Below are 17,365 nucleotides of genomic sequence, written 5' to 3'. Positions count from 1 at the left end.
CTCTGATTAGTTCTCACACATGTATAAACCCATGAAGCATGATCACATCAACATACAGACTGCTTACTTTTGAGGGTTTTTGTAATTCACAGAAAAAAGAAGAGAATCCCTCTTCGACCCCAGATAAATGCCAAACTAGACTCCACTCACAGCTCAATCTGGACCCTGTTTGTCCACCGGGACCCTGGCTTTTTATGCTGGGCCAAACCATACATACACAACTTTATTCCACTACAGGACACCAAGCCCCAAACAACAAAGCCTCCTCACCTCTATCTACCAACCTTCCCTTTTGCTTCTGATTTACTTATGTTTGCTTTCATTGACCTAGGCCTCCCAAATCTGACAACCATCAACTTAACACTGACACCTCATATTGTTCTCAGTATCCCTTTAACAATGATTTAAACCATTTATGAGGATCACTGTCGTTTTCTCAAACTAGAGTAATTAATAGACTTTTCCTTTTTAAAGGAAAACAATTCTCCAAAGAATCTAAGAATATGTTTATGGATTTAACACTGACTTAGGTTTCCTTACCTGCCTGAAAAAAATAACAGAATCTTAATAAGCAGTTATAACAGCACCTAAGATTCTAGGGGGAAATGTGATTTATTAAGTAAATATTTGTCAAGTAGAATGCAATTTGGGCATTTGAAGTCAAAACCATGAAGAACTGTTTTCCCCTTGTTGGTAGTTGTACAGTTTTATTAATGTGCCTGGAAAGATACAGGTTTAAGAAACTAATGCCAAAATTCCAGGTATGTTCCTTTATTCTTCTCTCTCTAAATTGCAGCCAGCTTTCAAGGCCAGCTTTAGTCTTAGATCCCAACCAACTAAGCTATCTTGGTTCTGAGCTCCAAAGATAGATAATACATTCACCTTAATTATATGCACTCATACACAGAAAAGCCCGGAAACAAACACACAAACGCTATGACACACTGGCAGAGTCTCCTGGCCCGGAGTAGGCAGTAAGCAGGGTGGGTAAGCATGCTGCTGACATCAGGGACTCCAGTAACAGGAGAGGGACTACAGGAACTATAGCTCGAAAACGTCTAAAGGCACTGGCGGTGGCAGAAGTAGAACCCTCAGCAGAGAGGGCCTCAAACAGGCAGGAACAAAGGCACGAACGCAGTGGTCAGGGCGGGCAGTGGTGCGCGTGTGAGTCGCCTAGTCGTGTCCTACTCTACCCGTGAACCACAGCCTGCCAGGTTCCTCTGTCCATGGAATTCTCCAGGCAAGAGTACTGGAGTGGGTTGGCATTTCCTACTCCAAGGGTAGGGAAGGGAGTGGGAAATAAGACAATATCTCATGGAGTCCTCCCATCAATTTACAAAGCTAAGTGTTGTTAACATTCTGAAGGTCACATAAATAATAAATAGAAGAATATGATCTAATCAATTACAACCCAGTTTTTATGCACTGGGAGTAAAACTTAAGTATAAAAGCCATACAGGATGTGGCAAAAGGTAGAGACAAAACTGGATGAGCAGCAATAGTGACAAGCTATTGAGCAAATGGCCCAGAGTTTTCCTAATTCCTCTTGACTAGAAACAGGGCTGGTTCCACAGTTGCAGGAATAGAAGAGGGCACTTGAGCAATAAGGCTGAAGAAAAAAAAGAGGGTGCCTAGTAGATATTAATTAACATTTACTGAAATATACATGGATCTCTTAACAGCTTTGCAAGTATTATTATGGTAAAAGTATATATAAAATTTACAATTTTTAAGTGTATAATTCAATGATATTAAGCACATTCACAATTTTGTGTAACCATCTTGACTGTCCTATAGGTTCTTTTTTAATACTATTCTCTATTCTTCATTGTACTGAGTTTAGCACAATACTATGCACACAGATAGCATTCCATAAATACATGGTTAATTAGCCTAAATACTATCATGTCCATGTGATGATAATGAAAGGATGTGGTCACTCCAGTTATGTTTCCAAATCGTATCGTGTCTAAATGGAGTTTCTGTTGAGTCCATGACCATGTGGTCATGAGGACGCAGTCACTCTGGGAACAGTCATCAGGGGCTCTGCTTTGAGCTTTTGCCTAATAGCATTCTGTCTCATGTCCTTACACAGACTATTATAAAGAGGACGTCTGTATAGAGCCATGGTTATACCCAAAGTTTTCTTGTACAAATCTTCCTCAGATTAGGGGTTGGGAGCTGCTTACATAACCTAATAGGAAATATAACTTGTTAAGTTGCCACAAACCCTTAAATTCCCTTTTATGTGCCTATCTCATTGGAAGAGAAATGTATTCATTTCGAATGAGAACTTGCACATGTTTAGTTTTCTTTTTATATCAACTTTGAGGTGTAATTTACATACACTGTAACTCATCCATTTTATTGTGTAAATATTAATGATTTCCAGCAAATGTAAATATCTGTGTAACCCTACATGTACAGATTTTACAAACTGCATTAGATCAGATTCTGAGTTATAAAAATTTAATAAATCATGATTATAAAAACAAATATTTTTATTATCATATAATTCTCTTTCATACACAACTATATTAACAGATTGTACAGATACCTAACTCAGAAATTTCAAGCATTTTGCTGCTTCTGATTCAGAAGCATAAAAAAGGAAAATGCTTCAAACAATTTACTGTACTCAATTTTAGGTGTTACATTTTGAGAAATAAATCCACAAACTAGAGTAAATAACTAGTACTGAAAAGCTGAGAAATTAGACCCTAGAAAAAACATTAGAGAATCAAGGGTTCTTAAGAAAATAGGCTGAAGTATGGTTGGGTGAGGAAGGATAATGTTGATCTCAAAAAGCTGAAAAATTTTTTTTCCTTTCCATTATGTTTTAGTACAAGAATATTGAATATATTTCCCTGTGTGACTGGGTAGGACTTCATTGTTTATTTACTCTATACATGATACAAATTATTTGCGTCTGCTAATCACAAACCCCCAGTCTATCCTGCCCTCGCCCACTGCCCCGTGGCAAGCACAAGCCTGTTCTCTCTGTGAGTTTGCTTCTGGTCTGTAAATAAGTTCATTCGTGTTAGATTTTAGGTTCCAAGTATAGCTGATATCCTATGGCATTTGTCTTTCTCTTTCTGACTTCACTTAGTATAATCTCTAGGTTCATATATGTAGCTGCAAATGGCATTATTTCATTCTTCTTTATAGCTGAGTAGTATATAGAAAACCCTAATAACTCCACATAAAGACTACTAGAATTGACAAATGAATTCATGAAGGTAGCAGGATATAAGATTAAAATTTAAAAATTCCTTTTAATCACATAAAAAAATACTTAGGCATAATAAACTTGGCCAAGGAGATGAAAGACTTATGTCCTGAGAACTATCAAACATTGGTAAAAGAAAGATGGTTGAAAGAAGCAGACCCATGCTCTTGGACTGAAGGAACTAATATTGTTAAAATGGTTGTTCTACCCAAAGCAATCTGCAGACTTAATGCTATCAAACTACCCATAACATTTTTCACAGAACTACAACAAATAATCCTAAAATTTATCTGGAACCATAAGAGACCCAGAATTGCCAAAACAATCCTGAAGAAAAAGAACAAAGCAAGAGGGCTTCTCCGGTGGTCCAGTGGTTAAGACTCTGGCTTGCAGAGCAGGGGACACAGGTTCGATCCCTGTCCTGAGAAGATCCCAAATGCAGTGGGCCGACTAAGCCTGGCACCACAAGTACTGAAGCCTGAGCACCGAGAGCCTGAGCTCCTCAACAGGGAAGCCACCACAATGAGAAGCCCGCACACCAAGGCTACTGCAACGAGAGAAAGACCTAGCACGGCCAAAAAAACCCAACAAAGCAGGAGGCGCAACTCTCCCAGACCTCAGACTCTATGACAAAGCTACAGTAACAAAAACAGCACGGTACTGGCGCAAAAACAGACACACGGATCAAGGGCACAGATTAGAAAGCCCAGAAATAAACTCACACGAAGGAGGCAAGAACACACAGCAGGAAAAAGATGGTCTCTCCAGCAAGTGTGCTGGAGCCACGTGTGAATCAGTGAGGTCAGAGCACAGTCTCTCACCACGCACAGACACAAGCTCAACACGGCGTGAAGACTGAAATGTGAGACAGACACCATGAAGTGAACACAGGCAAGACATTCTCTGACATAAATCACAGCAATCTTTCCTTAAGTCAGGCTCCCAAGGTAATAGAAAATAGAAGCAAAAATAAACAAGTGGGGTCTAATCAAACCTATATGTTTTTGCACAGCAAAGAAAATCACTTTAAAAAAAAAAAGACAATCTACAGACTGGGAGAAAATATTTGCAAATGATGTGACCAACAAGAGATTAATTTCCAATATATACAAACAGGGCATACAACTTAATAACAAAAAAGACAAACAACCCAAACTAAAAATGGGCAGAAGATTGAAATAAACATACAGATAGCCAATAGGCATGTGAAAAGATGCTCAATGTCTCTAACTATTAGAGAAATACAAATCAAAACTATAATGGGGTACCACCTCACACCAGTCAGAAGGGTCATCATTAAAAGGTCTATAAACAACAAATGCTAGAGGGGGTGTGGAGAAAAGGGAATCTTCCTACACTGTTGATGAGAATGTGAATTAGTACAGTCACTCTGGAAAACAGTATGGAAGTTCCTCAAAACACTAAAAATAGAGTTCCCATATGATCCAAAAATACCACTCCTGAGCCTACATCTGGAGAAAACTATAATTTGAAAAGACACATTCACCCCAGTGCTCACAGCAGCACTCTTTACAACAGCCAAGACGTGGGAGCACCCTAATGTCCACCAACACAGAATTACGTCATTCACAGACACCTGACAAGTTCACGTCTTCTCTTCCAATTTGGATACCTTTCTTTTTTCTTGTCTGATTCCCATGGTTGGGCCTTCCAATTCTATGATGAATAGAAGTGATGAGAGCGGGCCTCCCTGTCTTGCTCCAGATTTTAGTGGAAAGGCTTTCAGCTTATCACTGTTGAGTATTATGTTGGTTGTGGTGAAAAACTTTTATAAGGAAAAAAGACTTTTTCAGGACAGGGTTTCAGAGGGCAAAAGTACCAGAGGGAAGTTATTAAGGGCAAAGTTGACTTTACATAAGAAAAAAACTTCTACGAGTTAGAGCCTCCAAATGGAATGAGTGTATCTCTGCACTGTGATTGTTCAAGAGGCAAAAGATCATCTATTTGAGAAGCTTGAGCAAGAGTAGAAGCATCAGATTAATAGGCCTCATAAGTCCTTTCCAATTCCAAACCTCAGATTGTGTAACCTAGGAACATACTATCATTTAAAGTCAGATGTCAGGGAAACCATAATTCAAAGATGTACAACCCCTAACTCATGGTTTGATCAAGAACAATGAACTAAACCCAGACAGAAGCATATGCAGAAACAGACATGCACCTGTGTACACACACACACTCCTGGGAAGGAAAAATAAGAGTAACTTACAAAAATAATGACAAAAAATCTGTTCTATCTTTCCCACCAAATCTACTTTTGTTCCCCAATCTTTGTTAACAGTATCACTGGCCACCCAATTATGTAGAATAAAGCCTTAATTTATTTTGACTCTTCCACCTTTCTCCAATTTCTCATAAGTCGACCTCAGAAACGCCTCTAGGCTGCCTTTTACCTTTGTATTAATATTTGTATCGCCATGCACTCAGTGAAACTCTTGCAATTGATTCCAAAGGTCCTTCCACCTATAATCTCCTCCCACCCAGGGCAATTATTCACACTGCTAATAGTGATCTTTCTGAAGCATAGACTATCACATCGCTCTATCTGCTCAAAAATCTACTGGCTCTTTAATATCTACAAAGTAAAGTTCAAATTCTTTGGTATGGCTTTCAATGGCATCTCAATCTCCTTGCTTAGTTTACCCATGGTACCTTATGCATTAGTCACATTGCTAACACTTGTTATTCCTGAAAGGACAGTTGTGTCCAACCCTTTGCGACCCCACAGACTGCAGCCTGCCAGGCTCCTCTGTCCATGGGGATTCTCCAGAGCAGAATACTGGAGTGGGTTGCCATGCCCTCCCTCCAGGGGATCTCCTCAACCCAGGGATCAAACCCAGGTCTCCCGCATTGCAGGCAGATTCTTTACCAACTGAGCCACCCAGGAAGCCCATACACTTTTCTACTCTATGTTTTAGTTTAGGTATCTTCAACTGCACCCCTCATTCCCGCCTGTGGAAATTTTACTCAATTTCCAAGGCTCAAGCAAATGCTACCTATCTTATGACACTATTCTTAATACGCCACGACACCTGCAACTTTCCCTTGGAATTAAACACTTCTCCTTGGGGCCAATAATACTTTTCATATCTTATTTTTGCATTTAACAATAATTCTTGAAATTTCAGTTTTGGTGAGGTCCAAGTTTATGGCCACCCACTGTAAATCCCTGAAGGCAGAGAGCAGGATTCACTTATTTCTATATCCAATCTTGTCAGAACCCTAATACCCAGTATATTCTATATAAAAAATGCTTAACAAAATTTTTTTAATTGAAGTGGGATTTGAGGACAATTAAGACTCCGGTCCATGGCTCAATACCAGTCTTAGAAATTGTAAATTCTATTAAAATTCTAATCAGAAGTCTAGTAATTGATAAAAGCCTCTTATTCTATTAATCCAACATCTCTGAGTCAAAAACAGTTATGTACTCACATTCACTAGGAGAGAGAAATCAGTGACCAGTTGGCTAAGTTCAATTAAGTCCTTAAAAAGAGAGAGAAAGAGAAAATTACTTACTTTCATGCCTCACAGCTGCCAAAAGGAAAATCATTTCTAACATACCGCTTCTAAGGTTTCCCATGATTCTGCAGCATTTTGATCTCGAGGAATTTCAGGCAATGCATAAATCTGAGTCATACTCTGAGGATCAGCTTCATCTTCAGTACTGTGAAATGTTCCTGGATGAACATAGCCTCATGTTTAGAGTATATCTGCTTTGTTAGAAAGATGGTAGCATGAATCAATTCCATGAAACAATTACCATGTGAAATGCTTACTAATTAAGTTCAGGCTAAAAGTAAATTGATTATCTATGGAGAGATTAGTTAACAAACACTATTTCTTTAATTATTCTACAAAATCATCTAAGAAAATTACTACAAATAGTACTTACCCAGTCTGAACAAGTAGGGCTAAATGCTGAAGTAGCATAAAGTAGAACTATTCTACTTGGCCAATGTTCTATGAAGAGATAACCTAGTCGAAACAACACTTTTCATTGCTAAATCATTAACATTTTCTTTGACTATTTTAGTAATAAACAGCAGATTCACAAGATTTTAAAAGTAGGGAAATGATGCATTTTTAGCAATGAAAAATCAGTCATTTTTGGTAATAGTAAATTGTTATTAAACACCTCTTACCATGTGTATCTTTTTGCACACACTGTCATCCTTCTCCTCAGAGTAAGTTTTCTGGCCTGTGCCTTCATTCTTCTATGTCTTTTCTGAATTTTAAGTCATCAACCCTTGAAGCCTTTCCTCATTAACACTGCTATAAAGATGAATTTATACTCCAAACTCTACCTTCAAGTCTTTCTTATTACCTCCTCCTTGGTCTTACCAATGTCATTAAACTGATATTTATAAAATGCCTACTATATGCCAATCAATGTGCTAAGGTAAATCAGTTCCAAGAAGTCATAGTGGTTAGGAGTATCAGCCTAGTTAGAAAGACCTGGGTTAGAATCCTAGTTTGCCTATTTTCTAGCTCTTTGATTTCTTTGGCTTATTTCCATCATTTGTAAAATAAGGTGATGTTTATTTTACATGGTGCCTGGCTTATCTATTAAGAATACTGTCACTGCTGTTACTGTTAATGGAGTTTACTATATAATGTGCAAGACAGACATGTTTACAGGCAAGTTCAGTACAGTCTGAAAAGAACTGTGATGTGGGGAAGTATGGTATGCTCTGTGAGTACAGAAGAGAGGCGTTTCACTGAGACTTGCAGAGAAAGAGCGATCCGACAAGGCTGTGAAGCCAAAGCCTGATGATGAGCAGGAATTATCGTGCTGCACCGGGGCAAGCGTGAAGGGGAAGGAGAGAATGTTCAGGTCAGAAAGACTAGTATGCATAAGTCTAGGAACTGAAACCAGTCAAGACAGCTGAAGCACAGACTATGACAAGAGAAAGCAACGGTTGAGGCTGGAAATCTAAGGTGACATTGTTTATGGCACTGTAAATTACATTAAAGAGTTTTGTCTTTCTCTTAAGATCAATATGGCACTTTTAAAAGGATCTGGAGACTACTGGGAAATTGAGGGTGCCATAATCAGATTTCAGATTTAGAAAGGTAACCACAGCTTAGTGTGAAGAACAGATTAAGGATGGAGTTGAAAGATAAAAAATTAGAGAGTGAAAACCAGGTGGGAGGCTTGTCAATGTGTCTGGTGCTAAATGATGACGGTGTGCTCTAGAACAGTGGCAGTGGAGATGGAGAGATGAGATCTGAAGGTCTACTTCCCTTTGTCTTTCTTACTGAAAGCTCAAAACATCTAATACTTCAATATTTCTGAGCATTCATCATGTATTGGGTTTAGCATCAAGGATAAAAAAAGTGAACAGTACAAAGTAGCTGTTCTCAAAGAACTTACATTCTAGAAAAGTACACATACAAACAGGCAATCTTAAAACAGTAAGAGACTGCACTGATATCTAGATAAATAGATACAGATACCCACAGTGTTTATGGGAGTTTCAAGCTGGGCATGGCATCTGACCGAGTTTGATGTGGTATGCAGTTTATGGAACAACTTACTAAAAAAAGGTTAATTTTTTCTTACTGGGCTAAGAAGACAGGAATATAAATTCTAAATAGAGAGACCAACATGAAAAAGGTCCTCAAAAAATACCCAGTATAGCTTAACATAAAATCAGCAGTCCGGTCTTGCCAAAGCATAAAGTTGAAAACATACAGCTACAAGTATAAGACATTATAGATGGTTAGCAGGGACCTTGCAGCCCAGTTAAAGACTTTGGACTTTATCTGGAAGACCGTGGAAATCTACTAAAGGTTATAAGCAGGAAAGTAACATAGTGATGTGACCTGATGTATTCCTAAAAGTCAGTCATTATGACTCCTAAGTTCATCTTTTCTATCAATTTCTCTTTTCCTCTAAGCCTACGCGGTTGTGTTAGTCGCTCAGCCGTGTTCAACTCTTTGCAACCCCGTGGGCTGTAGCCCGCCAGGCTCCTCCGCCCATGGGATTCTCCAGGCAAGAATACTGGAGCGGGTTGCCATTCCCTTCTCAAGGGGGGTCTTACTGACCCAGGAATTGAACCCAGGTCCCCTGGATTGCTGATGGACTCTTTACCATCTGAGCTATCAGGGAAGCCCCTCTGAATGGTATTTTATAAAACTGCATTACTATTTTACCTTCATTACCTTCATTACCTTGTGAATGTTTTACCTCTTAATAAATAAAACCTATTTGAATTGCTTAGGAAGGGCAGTCAGTTGATTAAAAGTTAATTTGTAGGTTTATCAGAATTGACAGTGTTCTTTTAATTTTGAATCTTAAATGAAATGAATATATTTCTCTACCTTAAAGGAAGAGCAAAATCAACACATACAGAGTAAAGTTTTACATTACAACATATGGCAAATATCCAACATATTAAAAGCTCTGATTTTTACAAACGTTTAGGAGAGTTATTTACTCCATGTCCTAAGTTTTCAGATAAAAAAACTTTTTACTTCTAAGTAATTAATTACTCTAAGATCTTTCTTCTACTTAATATTCCATTTGTAATAAGAACTCCAAGTTCCTTAATAGGATGATAAATAATGATATCTCTTTTCATTAACATATCAAATGTAAAGCAAAACTTTGTAAATATCACTCGAAAGACTTTTTAAAGCCATAATCATTGTACTATTAGAGAAGCTTCCAATGCAGTATGCCAGGATGTATAACAAAATGAGGAGAGATTATCATACAAAAATTCTTGATCTAAAAATGAAGGGATGGGAAATGTTTGACATTTTAAGCAAACATAAAAGATTTCCCTCAATGAAAAAAATAATTAAATGTTTAAGTCATTTACGTTTCACTTGAAACCAAACTGCGTATGCATCTTAGTTCAAATGGAGTCTTAGAACAAAGAAATCTGTTCTCTTCCATGGAAAATCCTGCTGTAAACTTACAACTCAGAACATTGCTAATCAATTCAAGGCATGACTAACAATTAAGAAAGGAACCTCTTAATTTCTACAACTTCCGTAATTCATTTATTCCAGCTTGTATTAAAAATCACTATCTCAGTGTTCATCCGTTGACTTTGAACTTTTACAAACTACTACAGACATACTGAGGGAAAACACAGAGAGCTTATAGCTGCAGGAAAGACGGCCAAAGAATTCTCACCCTGTGTCCACGGAAGTCAAGACCGCTGCTGCTGCATAACAATCTCAGTTTCACTCACTTGCAAGCAACTCACGTGTAAAGTGCATGTGGAATATGGTATCACTGAGCAGTGTTATTCAGATTCTATTTTTTTAAAACATTATTGACTATAAACTCAAACATTAAGATATTTTTAGTTGATGTGAAAAATAAGCTTAGTAACATAGACATAAGACCTTTTCCTTCTATGCATCTAAACTATTCTCTCTATACCCTCCCCCATCTCTCTCCACATATCAGGAAGGGCAATGATTGCAGTAAGAATCACAACACAATATTTAAGGAACTTCCACTACATTTTACATTAGGAAAAGTTCCATTTTAAATCTAAGTTAATTCAAAAGCATTTCCTGAATTCTTTCATGTTCTAACAGCTTTAGCATAATGAAATTATTTTACTGATCATCTATATAAACCTACCTATTAAGATAAAGTGACTTTGGAGTCATGGTTTAACTTAGCTGCGAAGGAGCATGTTTAAGAAAATCGAAGTCAATTCAAAAGACACCTTCTAAGTAATATATAAAAACATGATTCACAATGTGTTCAATACAAGTGTACATATACCTGTGATAAAATCTAGTATTTCATCAAATTCAAATATTGGTCTGAAGTTCCCAGCAGTTTTAATGTTGGACTCTTTTCTTTTGTGAATAGTTGTTTAAAATGTAGTAAGATTCTGTTCCTATTGCACTGGTGAAGTGTGTGAGCTGGATGGGAAGTAAGAAAGACAGAGAGAAGCACTGATTTGCTCTATATGACTTGATACACCTTGCTAAACACAAATCAAATTTGGAGGCTCGTCACTTCTCTTGGTGGGAAGCAATATGCTAAAAATGAAACTAGATACACGACTGAGACAGAAGGGAGTTTCTCAGATCAAGCAAGATTGGCAGAGAAGATGTGCTTTAGAAACTCTCAGAATCTGGACAAAAGATACAGCAAAATCATCACAGCTTCCCCCTAAACGTAATATGCTTCTTTCATTCTCCAGAAAACATAAAACATTCTATTCTACTTGTTATTTCTATCTGTAAATGAAAAACTATTTTTGCATTTTGATCTCAGTCATGGAAATGTGGCATTGCTCCTGAATTTCTGCTCTCATGTTTCCAACCAAGTTATTTATAATCAGATTGAATTTTTAAAGGAAAAAGCATTTTAAGGCACTTAAATTTCTGTGCAAATCATTTTTTTTTTCTGTATAAGCTGTCACTACTGTTATGAGTACCAAAAGCAAAAATAGGAAAAAAGGGGAAAAAAAACCCAGAGAGCACAGGATAAAAACATTTAGGATGACAGAAAAGAGTCTACAGCTAGAAGACCACACATAGAGCAAACCCAGTTCTTTCCCCGCTATTAAAGTCTTATGTAAATTAGTTATTTCCTTTTCATTATTCCTCTCCTTCCCCACCCTCTCAATTACTTGTTAATATTTATGGATTTAACACAACCTAGTAGAAACTTGAAGTTTGGTGAAATACTCAGGTACTCAGTGAGACGGTTAATTTTAACTGCTTAATGTTGGCAATGGATACAAAGTCAAAGCACAATCTGACCAGCAGACTGTTCAGAATTTGAAACTATACACACTGTTTCAGATTATGAGTTTTTAGATGTCTTAGATTATGAGATTCAGGTATCTGATCTCATAAATGGAATGGCTGTTTCAATCAATCTGCACAAGACGCAGAGATTTAATCTCACAGTTTCTCTCAGTGGCAAGTGATCTGTTCTGTAGCTAATCTGGTGCTCCATGAATTGAGAAGTTTGAGAAGCAACAGAGTTGGAAAACAAATTTCACCTGCTATTTCCTCTCCCTCACCCTCTAGCTCTGCCCCAGTCTTCTTCACTTTCTCCATATACATGCTTCCTCAAATTTTCCCATCACTTTTTTTTTAATACCAGTCAGCTACCCACAGAGAAAGTTAATTGCCAGCAAAATGGGTAAGCTGCCTTTTTCTAATAATCACCCAATTCCTCTGACGACACGTAAAACCAAATTTGTTGAGCCCAAGCAATTCTACTAGTAAAAACACAAACAATGCAATACCAAAATGCAAATTAAGGCTAAAACACTTAAATAGAACTCAAAATTTTTGTTCGTGAGGGAATTGCTGGTGATGGGCAACTGAAAACTAAACAGCAGAAGAGACTGACACCAGTGACTCTTTCCAGAAAACCCACCGTCTTCACTGTTATTACTACCGTCACAGAGGTCACAGGGTCTGGTAAATGAGATGACTCCTTAATCTCATGGAGCCTGTAAGGCCCCGTTTCTCTATACATAAACAGAAAGCATAGCTTTGTACTTCAGTTAGAAGAGCACTTAGCGACATCATTATGGAGGTGATAATTCTATATGAACACCATGATATAAACAGTAAAAAGAATTCTTCCTAAACACTCTTCAACCAAGATTGAGTGCTAAGATTTTCTTTCTACCCAAAACAATACTTTGGGTAGTGTTGTTATGCAGTGATTATCTACACAGTGAAGTGACTAGAGCACATCTGAAATTATAAAACTGTATCTAAAAAGATTTTTATTCATTCATACTTATAACACATTTATTAATGGTCCACTATGTGCCAGATTCTATGTACTATATGCTGAGGTACTGAGGAGACAATAAAAGTCAGATTATCCAGAAACTCTGGATGATGGCCTAAATGTTTCTTCTATTTAAAAAAAAAAAAAAAAAAAAGCCCTGTAAAATTGGATCATTGGCACTGAAAATACAGCATCAAACAATCAGGCTTTGGAGCCAGGGAGCGATACAGGAGCCTCCTACTTTCTAGGTAAATAAAAAGAGGAAAACTGGTCAGATGTAACGTCTCCCGGACTGTATTCTAATTAGTAATTTATTTATTGTCATCCTCAGATGCTTTGCGACACCATGGATTGCAGCTTGCCAGGCTCCACTGCCCATAAAATTCTCCCAGCAAGAATACCGGCATGCGTACAGTTAAGTCGCTTCAGGCATGTCCGACTCTTTGCGACCCCATGGACTACAGACCACCAGGCTCCTCTGTCCATGGTATTCTCCAGGCAAGAATACTAGATTGGGTTGCCATGCCCTCCTGCAGAGGATCTTCCCAACCCAGGATCTGAACCCACGTCTCTTACATCTCCTGCATTGGCAGGTGGATTCTTTACCACTAGGGCCACTTGGGAAACTCAACATTAGAAAACCTAATATCATGGCATCCACATATATATATATATATATATGTATGTAGATATGTGTGTGTGTGTGTGTATATATATATATATATATATATATATATATATATGACAAACCTAGACAGCATATTAAAAAGCAGTGACATTACTTTTTCCAGTAGCTATATACAGATGTGAGAGTTGGACCATAAAGAAGGCTGAGCACCGAAGAATTGATGCTTTTGAACTGTGGTGGTAGAGAAGACTCTTGAGAGACTCTTGGACTGTAAGGAGATCAAACCAGTCAGTCTTAAGGGACATCAACCCTGAATACCATTGGAAGGACTGATGCTGAAGTTGAAGATCCAGTACTTTGGCCACCTGATGCAAAGAGCCAACTCAATGGAAAAGTCCCCACTCACTGGAAAAGACCCTGATGCTGGGAAAGATAGAAAACAAAAGGAGAAGGGGTGGCAGAGGATGAGATGGTTAGAAAGCATCACTGACTCAAGGGACATCAATTTGAACTAATTCCAGGAGACAGTGGAAGACAGAGGAGCCTGGGCTGCTGCAGTCCATGGGGTTGCAAAGAGTTGGACACTACTTAGCAACTGAACAACAACAATTTATTTATACCCCACCTTTTCCATAAAGTTTTAAGGTGGCTTAGAACATATATAAAATATAACAGGATGCATAAATTAAAAAGAGAAAATCAAAGGAAAAGCAAGGGCAGTAATGGCAAAATAAAGCCGGAAAAGTTCAAAATTTAGGCTTTTGGCAGTTAAAAATTTTATATTTAAGTATTCTAGTAAACTTCCCTGGTAGTGCAGCTGATAAAGAATCCACCTGCAATGCAGGAGACTCCATTTCAATTCCTGGATCAGGAAGATCCACTGGAGAGGGATAGGCTACCCACTCCAGTTGTTCTTGGGTTTCCCTGATGGCTCAGTCAGTAAAGAATCTGCCTGCAATGCGGGAGGCCTGGGTTCAATCCCTGGGTCAGGAAGATCCCTTGGAGAAGGGAATAGCTACTCACTCCAGTATTCTGGCCTGGAGAATTCCACAGACAGAGGAGCCTGGCAGGCTACAGTCCATGGGGTCACCAAGAATCAGACACGACAGCGACTTTCACTTTCTTTTTTTTCCCGACTTTCACTTTCTTTTACATTCTAGTAAACAACTCAAGCAGAGAAACTTTGTTAGTTATGCCATTCGGTATCTATAAGAATAAAAAAGATTAACTGCTTTGAAGTACTACTAATTAAACCAATAATTTTTTTCAGGTTTCTTTATACATACATTGTTTAATATAATCAACAATTATCAATTACATCCTTAGAGGAGCTATAATGACAGGTTTTACTGGCCTCTTCCTTAGAGTATCACTTCATAAAAATTAATGGTGTGACCCCCAATGCAGATTTTTATGGGAGATAGATCTGACATGCCCTCTGAAAACTAGAATGCCTCAGAAAGAGGCATGCCTGGCTAGGCTGCCCCTGCACCTGGAGATGAGGGAGAAGTACTCTGCAGACCAGGATGACATTCTCCTTAGGAAATATTTTAAAATTTATTTTTAATATATGACCAAGTAGGTACTTGAAGCCTTTATGTTTCACACTATTCAGCATAGCCTCTATTTTTTTAATCCTATAAAATATTTTGGAGAAGAGAATGGCAACCCACTCCAGTATTCTTGTCTGAAGAATTCCATGGGCAGAGGAGCCTGATGAGCTACAGTCTACAGGGTCACAAAGAGTCAGACACAACTAAGCGACTAATACACATGAAATGTTTAGGATATGCATTTCCAGTCACACTCAGGGTCCAAGAATTCAGCATACTGAACTAGGAGGTATCCCTGGAGATTTATATATAATCTGCAAATCTGCAATATCAGTACAAGGAAGTGAACTTAATTAACTGCATTACAATACTATGATCAAAAATAAGACTTAGTACATTACCACCAACAGTCATGGATCTGGTCAAAGAAGGCTGTAAAAAAGTTTCTTCATCATTAAATTGTTTCTTAAGTTCTTCTACAGATTCCAGATGGAGCTGGAGAAATTCTGCTGTTGCCGCTGATGCTTCTTCTTTAACAGGATCTATCAATCTCTTCAGAAGTCCTAGGTCATCCTTTCGCACTTTCAAGCAAAGCTTCTCCATTTCTCGGATATTGGAGCGGAGTTGCTGTAAAAGAAAAAAAAAATCATCAAAGCTACCATCTCTTAATATAAAATATCTTTACATTCAGAGCCAATCTGTGATAATGGCTTTGAATGGAAATGATTACAAGTATTCTCTAGAGCAGATAGTATGCATTAGTACTTTTCTATTTTTTATATCTCTGGCCAAATCCAGCTTCTTTAGAACACACATCCTCATATTCTGAATTTAGCATTTTTCCTTCATTAAATGTGATTATTACAAAGGTAACAAATGTTCTTCATAAAAAATGAAACCCTGCAGAAACACATCAAGAAAAACAATGATTTCCTCACTTCATCAAGCCTACCACTTCTCTTAACTCAGTCCTTCTGCATACTTCTCTCTGCTTATACAAATATTAGCATATATAGACCTTCTTTTCACAAAAAATGAATTGTAGATTATGCAGAATAATCTATAACTGACAAACTTTCACACCCCAACTTAACAATATCGTAATGGATATCCTTCCTGGTCAACGACTGTACCATATTCCATAGTACTGCTGTAATATAATTCACGCAGTCACTCTTCCAGTGATCAACAGTCTTTCATGTTGTTTCCAGTTTTTAACTATTACAAACTATGAAACAAATGTACTAGACTGTAAATCCTGATCGCAGGAGACATGAGTTTGATCCCTGGGTCGGGAAGATCCCCTCAAGAAGAGAATGGATACCCACTCCAGTATCCTTGCTGGGATAATCCCATGGACGGAGGAGCCTGGTAGGCACAGTCCATGGGGTCGCAAAGAGTCAGACATGACTGAGGATGCATGCACATAAATCCTAATAAACATTAACAGTATATATTAGTATTCTAGTATATACTATTATACTATATTTTGTAGGAATGATTCCCCAAAGTTAGACTGCTTATTCAAAGGATAATATGCATTTTTATTTCAAAAGCTATTACCAGTTTTTCCCTGAAAGGCTTAAAAATTCACACTACCACTAATGTCTGAGTTTCCATCTCCCCATATACTGCCAGTACTATGTGTTATCTCACTGTTTTAATTTCTAAGTGAAGTTGCTGGGTTTTTATGAAATGCTTTTCTCTCTTTTAAAAATCGCCTATTAGCATAATCATAAATTTTTCTCTAATGTGTTGATATAATGAATTATGGGCAAATTTCATGGTATAGAGCCATTTGAATATTTCTGAGATAGACCCTCCCTGGTCAATACATACAATTTTTTAATATACTGTGGGATTCAATTTGCTAATACTTTATTTGGAATTATAGTACATGTTGAGTATTTGAATGTGTATATGTGTGCACAGATGCATACATGACCAGTGCATGTGTCTATACCAACTTCACTGTGTTTAAACTCACTCTAACAGGCTGTGCTACCTTCATAAAATAAACCAGGGAGCTTTTAATCTTTCTCAATGGTCTATACTTGGAAAACATAAAATCCAATTTTTCTTTTACAGTTAAACACAACTTGTAAGAATGATCTATTTGTGCAAGTGTGCTCAGTAGCTCAACTGTGCCTGACTCTTTGCAACTCCATGGACTATAGCCTGCCAGGCTCCTC

The 17,365-nt window shown here is 37.7% G+C and overlaps 1 protein-coding gene across 5 annotated transcripts in view; it reads right to left on the bottom strand.

Moving 5' to 3' along the window:
- The window catches only part of STX17 (syntaxin 17), a 64,553-nt gene that overhangs the window by 6,539 nt on the left and 40,649 nt on the right, over nucleotides 1-17,365 (bottom strand). For all 5 annotated transcript variants that reach the window (XM_061132144.1, XM_061132143.1, XM_061132147.1 and 2 more), the window contains exons 4-6: nucleotides 15,575-15,800; nucleotides 6,815-6,930; nucleotides 6,686-6,736 (exon numbers count right to left, since the gene is read on the bottom strand). In XM_061132144.1, the coding sequence (XP_060988127.1) occupies nucleotides 6,686-6,736; nucleotides 6,815-6,930; nucleotides 15,575-15,800 (393 nt within the window). The remainder of the gene's footprint in view (nucleotides 1-6,685; nucleotides 6,737-6,814; nucleotides 6,931-15,574; nucleotides 15,801-17,365) is intronic.

Source organism: Dama dama, chromosome 29 (assembly GCF_033118175.1).
Source record: "Dama dama isolate Ldn47 chromosome 29, ASM3311817v1, whole genome shotgun sequence".
Lineage (NCBI taxonomy): Eukaryota > Metazoa > Chordata > Mammalia > Artiodactyla > Cervidae > Dama > Dama dama.
The sequence above is the reverse complement of the archived record's forward strand: the minus strand, read 5'-3'. Positions and strand labels throughout refer to the sequence as shown.